This window comes from Thalassophryne amazonica, chromosome 6 (genome assembly GCF_902500255.1).
Source record: "Thalassophryne amazonica chromosome 6, fThaAma1.1, whole genome shotgun sequence".
Classification (NCBI taxonomy): Eukaryota; Metazoa; Chordata; class Actinopteri; order Batrachoidiformes; family Batrachoididae; genus Thalassophryne; species Thalassophryne amazonica.
In genome coordinates, this window is record NC_047108.1 from 61,540,999 (window position 1) to 61,557,974 (window position 16,976).

Consider the following 16,976-nt stretch of genomic DNA (forward strand, 5'->3'; position numbering starts at 1 on the left):
GTTTGTTGTGATTTGGCGCTATATAAAAAAAAAATTGATTGATTGATTGATTGATTTTTCATAAAATTAGTTCCCTGACTAATATAATGTGGTATATATATCTTTTTGGATTTGGCATTCTTACCCAGTGCTTACCAAACCTGTTTTAGCGTTAGCGTTAGGATTGGGAAACATTTTTCTAACCAACAGGAATTTCAGTTTTTTAGTATTAAAATATCTTTCAAACATTTAAAAATGCCAGGATACAGGAAACAGAATTTTATTTGTGCTTTCTTCTGATATTGCAAATTAAAATATCAAAATAAATGGCAATACCTGTTATTTATTTATTCACTTTTTAATGACTAAGTGAAAGCTTTTCATAACCCTGCCAAATTGAGACAGGTGAACAAACTAACCTCTTTAGTTTACTGTCGGGACTCTGAGAACAGATGTACTGTCAATTCGCTCGACATAACATAATGACACTGGGAAGAGTAAATTTTTATAAAAAATAGCTTTTCAAGAAAGATTTTGTGGCATGGCTTAAACCACCACCAGGCACAGTGTGTTATAATGCAGGTAACCTTTCAAACTCAGCAAAATGGAAATCACGGCAACAGAATCACTCATGCAAAGTGAGAAAGTCAAGACCACAAAATCAGACGCCACATGTGTCTCAGTTTTGCTATGGTTCTGCCCTCATCTCGACTTCAACTCCACCTCTACCTCATGGACCGGCACCAGGCAAATCTTCGAACAGTACTTGTTTGTACACCTACTTTATTGGGATGTTGATCTGAAATTTCATTGTGACTGGCATTAAAACATCTTAAAGTTATCCTGACTGAAGGTGTGGGAACCCTGTGATTAAATTTTGGAGTAGGTTGTTCAATAACCAAGAATATAAAAAGAACATTTTGGCTGGGTGCAAGGGTGCAAATTGTAATTGCATATAAATCTCGAACATGTAAAAATGAACTTTTGAAAAATTTCATCACAAATTTCGCAAAATTGGTTAGTATTAGATTGTCAGAAGGACCACCAGTGGATTCCTTGGCCTGAAAAACATAAGTATAGACACCAGCATTATGATTCTATGGCAATTAGAAGATATATGATGAAAACTACAAATTTACGACCTGCTGTGGATTCTTTGATGCAGTTGACGGTATCAATGGAAATATGTTAAAATTGCATAGTGCATCCCAGTTTATACTCTGTTACCAGTCAAATTTTGATAAAGGACATGTTTAGGCTTCAGAAAAAATTGGTTTCGCTTTGACATGGGGTGGGGGGTGGGGGTGCATAGTAGAAAACACATTTTTTCCATATCTAAACAACCAAGAAGCCCAGTTGGATAATCTAAATCATATATTGATCAGCAAAATATTTGATTAACTGGAATGAATGACTTCAAAATGAAGTCACCCAGAAGTCATACTGTCAGATGAAATTAATATACGAAAAACACCATACTAGATATACATATGTATATTTACTTACACATTTTTATCGTGGTGTGTTGACTGCACAGGGTATGCCTCAGCTCTGATGCCTTTCATTGTGCTTTGTTTATTTGACTTTTTGTTATTAGTAGTATGGCTAAAGAAGATGCTCATCCCTCTAAGTCTGGTCTGCATGAGGCTTCTACCCATAATCAAAAAACATCTTAGGGATTTTTTTTCTCTACCACTCTTGCCAATGTGCTTGCTCGGGGGTTGGGTAAGATTAGACCTTATGCTTGTGAATCTGACATTTTTCTGACTGTTGTCATAATCAGGTATCTATTGAATAAGACCAGAACAAAAACATAAATCCCTGCCAACTACTTTATATTAATGCACTGAAATGTCACACGACTCTTCCTTGTGTTTTGTCAGAGAACCCTGACCCTTCACAGAGGATAGAAAAAGGATGGACACCAGCTATCACATCAGAAAGGATGATAAGGACAAACAGAGCCACACAAGATAGCCTGGTGACCTGATATCATCACTCTCCTTCCTGAGGACAGAACAGTGTGTGGAATTCTTTAAATCTGACAAAAACCAGGGTTTGTAAAGGAATCATCTTTCATCACAAGAAGCATATAATTGCATAACAGTGACAAGTGTTTCACCGGCTGACTGCCAGCATGGAGTACTCCACTATCCCAGCATGCTGTCCTCTACTGATGTGCGTTCCATGCTTAGTATGTAGTTCTGTGGGTTTGCGGTGAGCTGTGAAATCCACAGTTGTGTAGACGATGGCACTCGCTTCCTGTCAGAGACAAACAGTACCACTCAGCTATGGAGATGAAGAATTTAAGGATAAGTACATTTTTAATACCCACAGTCACGTCTGGTGTGACAGCATGCATGAGTACCGCTCTTTGGTGTATTCACCACACTATGGAACAACAGTCCATCCCCACCCAAAGGGACGATTTTGGCTCTTGCTTGCCTCTACTGGTGGTTGGCTCTCACTGCGGTATTGTATCACTTCCTGTTCCGGAGCACAGCGGTGTTTTGCTGCATCTGTTAGCTGTTTAATCTGCGCAGTTAGATTGATCTAGTTACCTAGATAACGATTTGTTTCACAGTGTAATCAATCAATCAATCAATCAATTTTTTTTTTATATAGCGCAAAATCACAACAAACAGTTGCCCCAAGGCGCCTATATTGTAAGGCAAGGCCATACAATAATTATGTAAAACCCCAACGGTCAAAACGACCCCCTGTGAGCAAGCACTTGGCTACAGTGGGAAGGAAAAACTCCCTTTTAACAGGAAGAAACCTCCAGCAGAACCAGGCTCAGGGAGGGGCAGTCTTCTGCTGGGACTGGTTGGGGCTGAGGGAGAGAAACAGGAAAAAGACATGCTGTGGAGGGGAGCAGAGATCGATCACTAATGATTAAATGCAGAGTGGTGCATACAGAGCAAAAAGAGAAAGAAACAGTGCATCATGGGAACCCCCCAGCAGTCTACGTCTATAGCAGCATAACTAAGGGATGGTTCAGGGTCACCTGATCCAGCCCTAACTATAAGCTTTAGCAAAAAGGAAAGTTTTAAGCCTAATCTTAAAAGTAGAGAGGGTGTCTGTCTCCCTGATCTGAATTGGGAGCTGGTTCCACAGGAGAGGAGCCTGAAAGCTGAAGGCTCTGCCTCCCATTCTACTCTTACAAACCCTAGGAACTACAAGTAAGCCTGCAGTCTGAGAGCGAAGCGCTCTATTGGGGTGATATGGTACTACGAGGTCCCTAAGATAAGATGGGACCTGATTATTCAAAACCTTATAAGTAAGAAGAAGAATTTTAAATTCTATTCTAGAATTAACAGGAAGCCAATGAAGAGAGGCCAATATGGGTGAGATATGCTCTCTCCTTCTAGTCCCCGTTAGTACTCTAGCTGCAGCATTTTGAATTAACTGAAGGCTTTTTAGGGAACTTTTAGGACAACCTGATAATAATGAATTACAATAGTCCAGCCTAGAGGAAATAAATGCATGAATTAGTTTTTCAGCATCACTCTGAGACAAGACCTTTCTAATTTTAGAGATATTGCGTAAATGCAAAAAAGCAGTCCTACATATTTGTTTAATATGCGCTTTGAATGACATATCCTGATCAAAAATGACTCCAAGATTTCTCACAGTATTACTAGAGGTCAGGGTAATGCCATCCAGAGTAAGGATCTGGTTAGACACCATGTTTCTAAGATTTGTGGGGCCAAGTACAATAACTTCAGTTTTATCTGAGTTTAAAAGCAGGAAAATAGAGGTCATCCATGTCTTTATGTCTGTAAGACAATCCTGCAGTTTAGCTAATTGGTGTGTGTCCTCTGGCTTCATGGATAGATAAAGCTGGGTATCATCTGCGTAACAATGAAAATTTAAGCAATACCGTCTAATAATACTGCCTAAGGGAAGCATGTATAAAGTGAATAAAATTGGTCCTAGCACAGAACCTTGTGGAACTCCATAATTAACTTTAGTCTGTGAAGAAGATTCCCCATTTACATGAACAAATTGTAATCTATTAGACAAATATGATTCAAACCACCGCAGCGCAGTGCCTTTAATACCTATGGCATGCTCTAATCTCTGTAATAAAATTTTATGGTCAACAGTATCAAAAGCAGCACTGAGGTCTAACAGAACAAGCACAGAGATGAGTCCACTGTCCGAGGCCATAAGAAGATAATTTGTAACCTTCACTAATGCTGTTTCTGTACTATGATGAATTCTAAAACCTGACTGAAACTCTTCAAATAGACCATTCCTCTGCAGATGATCAGTTAGCTGTTTTACAACTACCCTTTCAAGAATTTTTGAGAGAAAAGGAAGGTTGTAATCTTCACGTACCTTAACTAAAGCACTCCCTCTGCTGAATCACCTCTAAATTATTTACACATTATTCACTTTGTGTGTTTTTAGGAATCCGCTAGCTTAGCGCAGCTACTAGCTCTTAGCCGGTTTAGCATGGCGGCTTCTCCTTTTTCTCCCGCACTTTTCTGCTCTGGGTGTGAAATGTTTAGTTATTTCTCGGCCTCCTTTAGCAGTAATGGTACTTGTAATAAGTGTAGCTTATTCGTAGCTTTGGAGGCCAGGCTGGGCAAATTGGAGACTCGGCTCCGCACCGTGGAAAATTCTACAGCTAGCCAGGCCCCTGTAGTCGGTACGGACCAAGGTAGCTTAGCCGCCGTTAGTTTCCCTCTGGCAGATCCCGAGCAGCCAGGAAAGCAGGCCGACTGGGTGACTGTGAGGAGGAAGCGTAGCCCTAAACAGAAGCCCCGTGTACACCGCCAACCCGTTCACATTTCTAACCGTTTTTCCCCACTCGACGACACACCCGCCGAGGATCAAACTCTGGTTATTGGTGACTCTGTTTTGAGAAATGTGAAGTTAGCGACACCAGCAACCATAGTCAATTGTCTTCTGGGGGCCAGAGCAGGCGACATTGAAGGAAATTTGAAACTGCTGGCTAAGGCTAAGCATAAATTTGGTAAGATTGTAATTCACGTCGGCAGTAATGACACCCGGTTACACCAATCGGAGGTCACTAAAATTAACATTGAATCGGTGTGTAACTTTGCAAAAACAATGTCGGACTCTGTAGTTTTCTCTGGGCCCCTCCCCAATCGGACCGGGAGTGACATGTTTAGCCGCATGTTCTCCTTGAATTGCTGGCTGTCTGAGTGGTGTCCAAAAAATGAGGTGGGCTTCATAGATAATTGGCAAAGCTTCTGGGGAAAACCTGGTCTTGTTAGGAGAGACGGCATCCATCCCACTTTGGATGGAGCAGCTCTCATTTCTAGAAATCTGGCCAATTTTCTTAAATCCTCCAAACCGTGACTATCCAGGGTTGGGACCAGGAAGCAGAGTTGTAGTCTTACACACCTCTCTGTAGCGTCTCTTCCCATCCCCGTAGAGACGGTGCCTGCTCCCAGACCACCAATAACCAGCAAAAATCTATTTAAGCTTAAAAATTCAAAAAGAAAAAATAATATAGCACCTTCAACTGTACCACAGACTAAAACAGTTATATGTGGTCTATTAAACATTAGGTCTCTCTCTTCTAAGTCCCTGTTAGTAAATTATAAAATAATTGATCAAGATTACAGAAACCTGGTTACAGCAGGATGAATATGTTAGTTTAAATGAGTCAACACCCCCGAGTCAAACTAACTGCCAGAACGCTCGTAGCACGGGCCGAGGCGGAGGATTAGCAGCAATCTTACATTCCAGCTTATTAATTAATCAAAAACCCAGACAGAGCTTTAATTCATTTGAAAGCTTGACTCTTAGTCTTGTCCATCCAAATTGGAAGTCACAAAAACCAGTTTTATTTGTTGTTATCTATCGTCCTCCTGGTCATTACTGTGAGTTTCTCTGTGAATTTTCAGACCTTTTGTCTGACTTAGTGCTTAGCTCAGATAAGATAATTATAGTGGGCGATTTTAACATCCACACAGATGCTGAGAATGACAGCCTCAACACTGCATTTAATCTATTATTAGACTCAACTGGCTTTGCTCAAAATGTAAATGAGTCCACCCACCACTTTAATCATATCTTAGATCTTGTTCTGACTTATGGTATGGAAATTGAAGACTTAACAGTATTCCCTGAAAACTCCCTTCTGTCTGATCATTTCTTAATAACATTTACATTTACTCTGATGGACTACCCAGCAGTGGGGAATAAGTTTCATTACACTAGAAGTCTTTCAGAAAGCGCTGTAACTAGGTTTAAGGATATGATTCCTTCTTTATGTTCTCTAATGCCATATACCAACACAGTGCAGAGTAGCTACCTAAACTCTGTAAGTGAGATAGAGTATCTTGTCAATAGTTTTACATCCTCATTGAAGACAACTTTGGATGCTGTAGCTCCTCTGAAAAAGAGAGCTTTAAATCAGAAGTGCCTGACTCCGTGGTATAACTCACAAACTCGCAGCTTAAAGCAGATAACCCGTAAGTTGGAGAGGAAATGGCGTCTCACTAATTTAGAAGATCTTCACTTAGCCTGGAAAAAGAGTCTGTTGCTCTATAAAAAAGCCCTCCGTAAAGCTAGGACATCTTACTACTCATCACTAATTGAAGAAAATAAGAACAACCCCAGGTTTCTTTTCAGCACTGTAGTCAGGCTGACAAAGAGTCAGAGCTCTATTGAGCCGAGTATTCCTTTAACTTTAACTAGTAATGACTTCATGACTTTCTTTGCTAATAAAATTTTAACTATTAGAGAAAAAATTACTCATAACCATCCCAAAGACGTATCGTTATCTTTGGCTGCTTTCAGTGATACCAGTATTTGGTTAGACTCTTTCTCTCAGATTGTTCTGTCTGAGTTATTTTCATTAGTTACTTCATCCAAACCATCAACATGTCTATTAGACCCCATTCCTACCAGGCTGCTCAAGGAAGCCCTACCATTATTTAATGCTTCGATCTTAAATATGATCAATCTATCTTTATTAGTTGGCTATGTACCACAGGCTTTTAAGGTGGCAGTAATTAAACCATTACTTAAAAAGCCATCACTTGACCCAGCTATCTTATCTAATTATAGGCCAATCTCCAACCTTCCTTTTCTCTCAAAAATTCTTGAAAGGGGAGTTGTAAAACAGCTAACTGATCATCTGCAGAGGAATGGTCTATTTGAAGAGTTTCAGTCAGGTTTTAGAATTCATCATAGTACAGAAACAGCATTAGTGAAGGTTACAAATGATCTTCTTATGGCCTCAGACAGTGGATTCATCTCTGTGCTTGTTCTGTTAGACCTCAGTGCTGCTTTTGATACTGTTGACCATAAAATATTATTACAGAGATTAGAGCATGTCATAGGTATTAAAGGCACTGCGCTGCGGTGGTTTGAATCATATTTATCTAATAGATTACAATTTGTTCATGTAAATGGGGAATCTTCTTCACAGACTAAGGTCAGTTATGGAGTTCCACAAGGTTCTGTGCTAGGACCAATTTTATTCACTTTATACATGCTTCCCTTAGGCAGTATTATTAGACGGCATTGCTTAAATTTTCATTGTTACGCAGATGATACCCAGCTTTATCTATCCATGAAGCCAGCGGACACACACCAATTAGCTAAACTGCAGGATTGTCTTACAGACATAAAGACATGGATGACCTCTAATTTCCTGCTTTTAAACTCAGATAAAACTGAGTTATTGTACTTGGCCCCACAAATCTTAGAAACATGGTGTCTAACCAGATCCTTACTCTGGATGGCAATACCATGATCTCTAGTAATACTGTGAGAAATCTTGGAGTCATTTTTGATCAGGATATGTCATTCAAAGCGCATATTAAACAAATATGTAGGACTACTTTTTGCGTTTACACAATATCTCTAAAATTAGAAAGGTCTTGTCTCAGAGTGATGCTGAAAAACTAATTCATGCATTTATTTCCTCTAGGCTGGACTATTGTAATTCATTATTATCAGGTTGTCCTAAGCGTTCCCTGAAAAGCCTTCAGTTAATTCAAAATGCTGCAGCTAGAGTACTAACGGGGACTAGAAGGAGAGAGCATATCTCACCCATATTGGCCTCTCTTCATTGGCTTCCTGTTAATTCTAGAATAGAATTTAAAATTCTTCTTCTTACTTATAAGGTTTTGAATAATCAGGTCCCATCTTATCTTAGGGACCTCATAGTACCATATCACCCCAATAGAGCGCTTCGCTCTCAGACTGCAGGCTTACTTGTAGTTCCTAGGGTTTGTAAGAGTAGAATGGGGGGCAGAGCCTTCAGCTTTCAGGCTCCTCTCCTGTGGAACCAGCTCCCAATTCAGATCAGGGAGACAGACACCCTCTCTACTTTTAAGATTAGGCTTAAAACTTTCCTTTTTGCTAAAGCTTATAGTTATGGCTGGATCAGGGAACCCTGAACCATCCCTTAGTTATGCTGCTATAGACGTAGACTGCTGGGGGGTTCCCATGATGCACTGAGTGTTTCTTTCTCTTTTTGCTCTGTACGCACCACTCTGCATTTAATCATTAGTGATTGATCTCTGCTCCCCTCCACAGCATGTCTTTTTCCTGGTTCTCGCCCTCAGCCCCAACCAGTCCCAACAGAAGACTGCCCCTCCCTGAGCGTGGTTCTGCTGGAGGTTTCTTCCTGTTAAAAGGGAGTTTTTCCTTCCCACTGTCGCCAAGTGCTTGTTCACAGGGGCCGTTTTGACCGTTGGGGTTTTTACGTAATTATTGTATGGCCTTGCCTTACAATATAAAGCGCCTTGGGGCAACTGTTTGTTGTGATTTTGGCGCTATATAAATAAAATTGATTGAAATTGATTGACCTCTCAAAAAATATCCCTCCATCTGCTGCAGCCAGGTGAAACATGGGTGTCCCCTTGGCCTTTTCCAACCATTTGGGTCTTCAACAATGAGGTACCTACATGCTGGATCATTCCCAGAGAAACATGCCATTTCGCAGTTGTGAATCTGGCGGCATCTGGCGGTCCGTAACTCATGCGAGAGGTCGGTTTCAGCAGAGTTCTGGTGTCAGGAGCTCAGCACTCACAGTGTAAACACATCTTGTGAAGTATGGACAATAACACAACACCGGGGCACAGCAGAAGTCCAACACAGGTGCTACACCTCCTCTAGATAACCCTCTCAACTTGGGGAACATATATTCATCATAATTGCCTGTGAACTCCCTAAATCAACACCATCCACACCCTCGCTTTGCCATTGTTTACATGCGCTGTGACACAGCGGAACTCTGCTGGCACCGTGGTGCATTCTGGGAAGCGCAGGCGGCCGCCAGGGGCATTATGGGAAATGCTGAAACACCAAATATGGCCAAAGGTGATGTTCTGTCACAATGTAAGTAGTACATCTCATCAGAATCTCACAAATTATTTGTTTGTTTGACACAGTCGTTCTAGTGGTATCCAAGAATCCTCCAAAGAGACCTAGTACCAAACACATCCAGTTGTCATCTTAGGTCAATGGTTAGTATCCAAGTTTCTCAGCCATACAGTAAGACAGGAAGCACAAGGAAACAGGACAAACATTTGGACCTTTGCTGTTCTCTAAAGGTATCAGCATCACCAAACATGTCTTTCCAGTGACCTCATTAAAACACCAAAAGGGACCAAGCCTCTGAGCGCTCAGCTCAGCTTTTAATGATTGCTTCTTTGTGATAAATCCGTTTATTGCAAAATTATTGCAGGAAGAAATGAAGGAGAGTGAAGGAGGCAGCCATCCCAGAAGTCACAAAAATCCATTTTGCATTCAAAATAGCAACAAAATAATGCCAGCATTCTACATTGTAGCAGTTGATATGGTAATGGTACAATGACGCCTGAAGAAATACAGGCGTCATTGTACCATTACATTACACTAAAATACATATTACCATTATATTACACTAAAATACACCCAGCTGGGTGCATTTTAGTGTAATATAATGGTTTATATCAACCCAGCACAAGTCTTAGCCGTTCGTGGCAGTCACTGACATTGTGTATGGTAGATAGTCAATGCTGTATAAATGGAATAATATCACCAACAATCAAAAAAATGTAATAACGTATAACTAACTGCCCTACACAACTTTAAGATTCGAAAAAATGCAGTTTGACTATCTAGAATTTTTCCCTTGGTACCCCCTTGATGGCCTTGTATTTCCTTTTCAAAGATTTGCAGAAAAGGCTGTTTCTTACATATGATGAGCACTCAGAAGCTTTATTTTTAACATTTTAAACATTGTAAAAAAGTGAACTTAGAAACATGTGTCACTGAGTCATAGGCCACATTTAGCACTTACTGGCTCCTCTTGCTTCATTGGGTCACATGGTGCTTCTCTTTTTTTGTCTGCAAAGAACAGCTGTGTTATATGAGTTGGTTTTACCCATAAATCTCACAATGCATACCCAATTAAATTTTGCTGAATTATTCTTAGGAACAAGAGCAATCATTTACTTAATCGATTGTGTTTTCCTTTGATTCTGCAGCAAACAGCAGTAATTAGGGACGTGATGAAAACCAGTGCTGTAGTGGACACAATGGCAGTGACCATCAGGCTGGAGCTCCACGGAACTCTGATGAAAAGACAGAAAACTGTTTCACAATATTTATTTCAACATACGGCATAGCTTGTCAAGTAAACTACAGTATAACGATTAATGCTTCGAGCACCTGGGACCGTCACTGTGGTCCTGTGCCAGTTCAGGTCTGGTTGGGTCTTGCTGTGTTTCAGTAATGTAAGTGGTTTTAGGGGTTGCTGTCTGTGCAGGCAGGGGCCAGCGTTGCCCTGGCACCTCTGCAAAAAGCACACAAAAACAAAATCAAACAAGTGTACAGTTGAAATATAAAGCAATGATAAAATACCCTTGGCCGTATGAGCATTGTGTTCTTTATAATTTGCAAGTGTTTAATTAATGATTAAGACCCTATTGTCTTATGTACAAATTGCTCGTGTTCAATAAAGCCCCTCTATCAATCAATCTATCAATCAACAACAATATTTATGTTTTAATGTCGTCTGCAGCAGGTCTTGTATGTGTTGTACATGAGCTTTTTTCAAGAGCAAAAGTCGTGCAAATCAAGGAATATCTGTACAACACCATCTGTGCTTTTGCAGGTATTAATGAGACAAATTTAACTCCATAGGAAGTTAGCTTTGAGTTAGCAAAAGTTAGTGTGCACCCTAAAGTCCGCAGTTTTGCTCCAGAGGTATTATTTGGTTCCAAAAACAATATTTTCAGTTTTAGAAGTGTTTATTTCTTGCTACCTCGTACATAATAAATGACAAAGAGGTTATATTAACACACAAATGAAAAGGAATTTTGCAGCTAGCTAAGCCAGCCTGTGACGTCATCATGCTAGCATCAGCAAAATGTCTTCTAAATCACTTCAGAGGTGTTACTAGGTTCCAAAAACATTTTTTTTTTTCAGTTTTAGAAGTGTTTATTTCTCACTAATATGAGAAACCTGTGACATAAACACATAAATGAAGCAATTTTAGACAGACCTGTCACTGATGTCATGGTGCCAATCTACTCTGTCACCCCCGTGGCTCAAAAACAAACAAACAAAAACAACAAAAACAAACAAACAAATTGAAACAGAATGTAACTTTTTAACCTCTTAAAATAGGTGAAGATTAGCCATCTTTAACATTGTCCAAGGTCTGTGTCCCAAGAATGTTCTCTGTGAATTTGAAGACTTTGGCAGTAATAGAACTGGCCTTATGCTGAGCACAGATGGATGGACAGATGGACGGACAGACGGAAGCAAAGCCTTCGCAATACCCGGTATCCAGATTTTAATGCCTCGGGTAAAAATAGATTTACAATCAGTCATAAGTAAAAGTGCAGTGATATTTTTGTATTTTTTTTCTCTTTGCACCACCACAATGGAGCTGAAATGAAAAAAAGATATGCTTGTAGTGAAAACTTTCAGCTTTAATTCAAGAGATCAACAAGAATACTGGATTAATCATTTAGGAAATACAATCATTTGTATGCATAACCCTTTCATTTCCAGAGCCCATAAGTACTGAGAAAGCAAATATCAGCTCAAGCACCCATGTGATCCTCAACTGTGTAGAAATTGAATGAATGAATGATTGAAATATCAGGATTAATTTTAGTACACTCCAACACAAAGCTGTTATACTGTGCACAGTTTGTCCAGTCATAGCCTTTAAAAGCCTTTAACACCATCAGAGTTGTCTGGGTGTCTTGATGGTTTCCCTCACTTGTTTCCTTTTTGTGTAGACACTCAGTTTTTTGACAAATGCCTGCAGATTTTCTTTACAGTCTCATACTGTTTGTATTTCTTAATGATGGTTATAAAATGAAGTCCAAGACATGATCATGCATCCATCCCGAGTTGTCAAATGAAAACTTACTGTAAAAGTGACGATTTGCATTTTTTAAAAATTGTTATAATTTGTCCAATTAGGTATGGGCTCTGAACATAGCAGAACACAGATGGTTAACACAATATTTTTGTTTAAACCACTTGAATTAAGGCTGAAAGTCTACAGCACAAGCACATCTTGAGAGTCTCACTTCAACTCTGTTGACTCATATAAGCATTTGCTGCACATAGTAAAGTTTATTCTACACAATAGACACCACATTGCTGAACATTACCATCACCTACCAGACACTTCCACGACGTAATCACTGTAAACTGGAAATTGGCTTCCCAGCACAGTACATCTGTAATACCCAGCATCCACAAACTGTGCATTTGAAATTGTGAATTGAATGCAGCCATTTGTCTCAGTTTTTGTGACTCTTCCTTTCAGAAAGCCTGCGGTGAAGCCTGTGCTGTCCAACAGCGGGTAACATGTGTTTGGATAGAGTTTACAACAGGACTTGTGGTAACTGTTGTAAAACGGATCAAACTCAAATTTCAGCAAAATGTGTCCATACTGGTAAATCCTCTGCTGTCCTTTTAAATGAGGGATCTCTGGAAAACACAAGTTCTTTTTAAGCAATTGCAGCAATGTCAAATAAAATTATGAACAGTGCAACTAATTTCATTCCATACCAATCAGAAGAAGAAAGACAAGGGTAAACTTCATCTTCAATCAAATGCTGACTGAGGTGCAACTGTTTTCACAGTTTTTGACGATGCTTTATTGAGAGGAAAGGAAGCACCTCCTAGTTAATGAGGAAAAAAAACAAACAGGAAGTTAGTCATAAAACAACAGCAAAGCAGACTTTGTGCAAAAACATGTAAGACAGACAGCTCACCAGAGATTCGATTAAAGGGGCAGAATTGTTTTTTTTTAACTTTAACATTGTGAGAAAGGATGATTTCATGGATTTTCATCAATTTCTCTGATATTAATATATACAGCATCATTTTATTTATTTATTTATTTATTTATTTATTTATTTATTTATTTATTTATATTTATATAGCGCCAAATCACAACAAACAGTTGCCCCAAGGCGCTTTATATTGTAAGGCAAGGCCATACAATAATTACATAAAAACCCCAACGGTCAAAACGACCCCCTGTGAGCAAGCACTTGGGGACAGTGGGAAGGAAAAACTCCCTTTTAACAGGAAGAAACCTCCAGCAGAACCAGGCTCAGGGAGGGGCAGTCTTCTGCTGGGACTGGTTGGGGCTGAGGGAGAGAACCAAGAAAAAGAATGAAAAAAGTCACGAAGAAAGTCATTATGAAACATTTCAACAACATATTTAATTTGGAGACCATCAATTGATTTTATTTTTTCAATTGATTTTCAGTTATATAGCGCCAAATCACAACAGAGTTGCCTCAAGGCGCTTCACAAAAGTAAGGTCTAACCTTACTAATCCCCAGTGCAACAATGGTAAGGAAAAACTCCCTCTGAGGAAGAAACCTCAAGCAGACCAGACTTAAAGGGGTGACCCTCTGCTTGGGCCATGCTACAGACATAAATTACAGAACAATTCACAAAATGAATATACAGGAAATGCTAAACATCCCAATAAAGATAGGGATTTTATGAGTCAAAATAAGAATTCAAATGGCCGAGTGTGGTCATTTCCCACCTCAGCCAAATATTTATATGTGCCATTACAATATTGTAATATATACTTTTTAATCTTTTTTTTATGGCAGGGGTGGTGGCCAAGTGCACTTGTTTCCGGTGTGGAAGGTTTCTGGTTCAAACCCACCATTGCCAGTTCTCCGTGTAATATGGAGTTGCGGGAGGAAGGGCACTTGTGCCAATTCAACATGCAGATCCACCTCAGATCTGCTGTGGTAACCCCGAGTGAAAACAAGGGAGAAACGTGTGTCCATGATCCAGGAAGAATTTGAGATATAGCAACATGGAACTCAAAAAGACTGGAACGGATCTTAATGAACTTTAATGAGCATATAGACAAGACGTTTTTCAAATTCAGTCACAATTTTGTGACAAATGTGTGAAAAAAATTCATGATAAAAATTATGTTTGTTGTTTTCTAAACTACCTGCTCTTTCAGATTTTAGCAGTTAGAAATGTCTAAACAGGACCTAAGTGCTATTTTTTTGTTGCGTTTTTCATAAAAAAAAAACCCCCCTAAAATTGGCGTTTTAATGTGACAGTATTTTTTTTGTTGTGATTTTTTTTAAACAATAGGGCCGAGTTCAAAAATAATGAAGCCAAAGTGTGACATCATCATTAAAATTTAAACGTGGTCTTTTTTGTGAAATGTTATCATTTTAGGTATGGTTATATATCAGAGTTTCAATATTTCTGTTGGTCTCGGTTCAGTCATTGCTAGAAATTATCAGTGCATATATACTATAATGTGCTAGAGCATAACGCTTGGAGGTATCTTCTTTAGTGTGCAGAAGCCTGAAACAAAGAAATTCTGTCCATTAGTTCCTGGTATTATTGAACAAGTAATATGATTATTCTATTGAAGCAGAGTAGAAGATTTAGCTAAGGTTTTGACACAAATAAATCAAGGACTTATTCTCAGCGTTATGCTTGCGATAGTTTTACCTTGCTTTAGAAACATGATGTTTTTTCTAGGAAATGACATTTCTGCCTTTACAATAATGTATTACTATGTGTTAGTATGAAGCACAAACAAACGGACAAAATACAAGGTTATTTCTTTAACATTCAACTTTAAATGATAATATCAGTTATCAAGTTGTTCACCAATGAATATGGCTTTATACACCCTGAAGAAAACCATACACCCTGAGGCCGAAGGGTGTATGTGGGACCCGCAAAGAATCCAAGTCATGGCCACGGAGCTCTGCGGCTGCGGTTACCGAGAGCATGCAGCGGGCGCTGCGCACCAAAACAGCGAGCGTAGTCTCTGGACCTGGTGCTGGAGTTGGATGCAGCTCGGCACAGCAGACAGGGAGACGGTGTGAGTGGCCCGCTGCGGCGCTTACCGAGTCCGCAGACTCAGTAAGCGCATCGGAGGCAGTGAGAGCAATTGCGGTGATGCCGACCTGCCTGCCTGATAAGGACGCAGAACACAATGCGCTGTAAAAAAAAAAAAAAAAAGAAAAAGCATGCAAAATTGCACTAAAAAAATCAGCGAAACTGTGAGGCCACGAAAGGGAGTTGCATTCTAAAAATAACCCGTGATAGGCGAAATCTGCGAAGTAGTCAGCGTTATTTTTTACCATTATTATAGATGTTTTAAGGCTGTAAAACCCCTCACTACACACTTTATACACTTTTCTCAAACAGGCATTAACATTTTCTCACTTTTCTCTCCTGTGTAAACACTCAAAGTTCAAACCTTAGTAGAAAAAAAATAGAACGTTTTCCTATAAATAATTATGATGGCTTTTAGCGCCTCTTCATCGTGGCACCGCTCCGCTGTCCGGATTGGCTGATTACTTGGGTGGTATGAAAAATATTACCCGTCCATGAAAAGGGTGTATTGCTATTTATCCTTTAGTGTTTTATCCATTCATATTGGCATATCATTTATAGGTATATGACAATGATAAATATCAGTGTCACCCAAAATTGATGAAAAAAGTGCTATTTTTGGGGTACATTTCGTGCATATCTGGAACCGTGCAGAATTTTTCCATGAAATTTTCAGTACCTGTCAAAGAGACTATAGGCAACTCACAGATAAATCTAGATGGTGCTAAATAAAATAATGGCTTGTTCATGACAAATGCAATGCAAATCAGCAGTTAGGCTTCATTATTTTTGAACTATCAATCAATCAATCAATTTTATTTATATAGTGCCAAATCACAACAAACAGTTGCCCCAAGGCGCTTTATATTGTAAGGCAAGGCCATACAATAATTACGTAAAAACCCCAACGGTCAAAACGACCCCCTGTGAGCAAGCACTTGGCGACAGTGGGAAGGAAAAACTCCCTTTTAACAGGAAGAAACCTCCAGCAGAACCAGGCTCAGGGAGGGGCAGTCTTCTGCTGGGACTGGCTGGGGCTGAGGGAGAGAACCAGGAAAAAGACAAGCTGTGGAGGGGAGCAGAGATCAATCACTAATAATTAAATGCAGAGTGGTGCATACAGAGCAAAAAGAGAAAGAAACACTCAGTGCATCATGGGAACCCCCCCCCAGCAGTCTAAGTCTATAGCAGCATAACTAAAGGATGGTTCAGGGTCACCTGATCCAGTCCTAACTATAAGCTTTAGCAAAAAGGAAAGTTTTAAGCCTAATCTTAAAAGTAGAGAGGGTGTCTGTCTCCCTGATCCGAATTGGGAGCTGGTTCCACAGGAGAGGAGCCTGAAAGCTGAAGGCTCTGCCTCCCATTCTACTCTTAAAAACCCTAGGAACTACAAGTAAGCCTGCAGTCTGACAGCGAAGCGCTCTATTGGGGTGATATGGTACTATGAGGTCCCTAAGATAAGATGGGACCTGATTATTCAAAACCTTATAAGTAAGAAGAAGAATATTAAATTCTATTCTAGAATTAATAGGAAGCCAATGAAGAGAGGCCAATATGGGTGAGATATGCTCTCTCCTTCTAGTCCCCATTAGTACTCTAGCTGCAGCATTTTGAATTAACTGAAGGCTTTTCAGGGAACT

At 39.7% G+C, this 16,976-nt stretch overlaps 1 protein-coding gene across 1 annotated transcript; it reads right to left on the reverse strand.

Moving 5' to 3' along the window:
- Positions 1–2,079: 2,079 nt before the first annotated feature.
- On the reverse strand, positions 2,080–13,107 carry LOC117511637. Its single transcript, XM_034171587.1, has 5 exons — positions 13,000–13,107; positions 12,607–12,918; positions 10,633–10,756; positions 10,262–10,535; positions 2,080–2,241 (listed from the first exon to the last, which is right to left on the reverse strand). The coding sequence occupies exons 1-4, from the start codon at positions 13,031–13,033 to the stop codon at positions 10,409–10,411; spliced, it is 597 nt and encodes a 198-aa protein (XP_034027478.1). The 5' UTR covers positions 13,034–13,107; the 3' UTR covers positions 2,080–2,241; positions 10,262–10,408.
- Between the last annotated feature and the right edge of the window lie 3,869 nt (positions 13,108–16,976).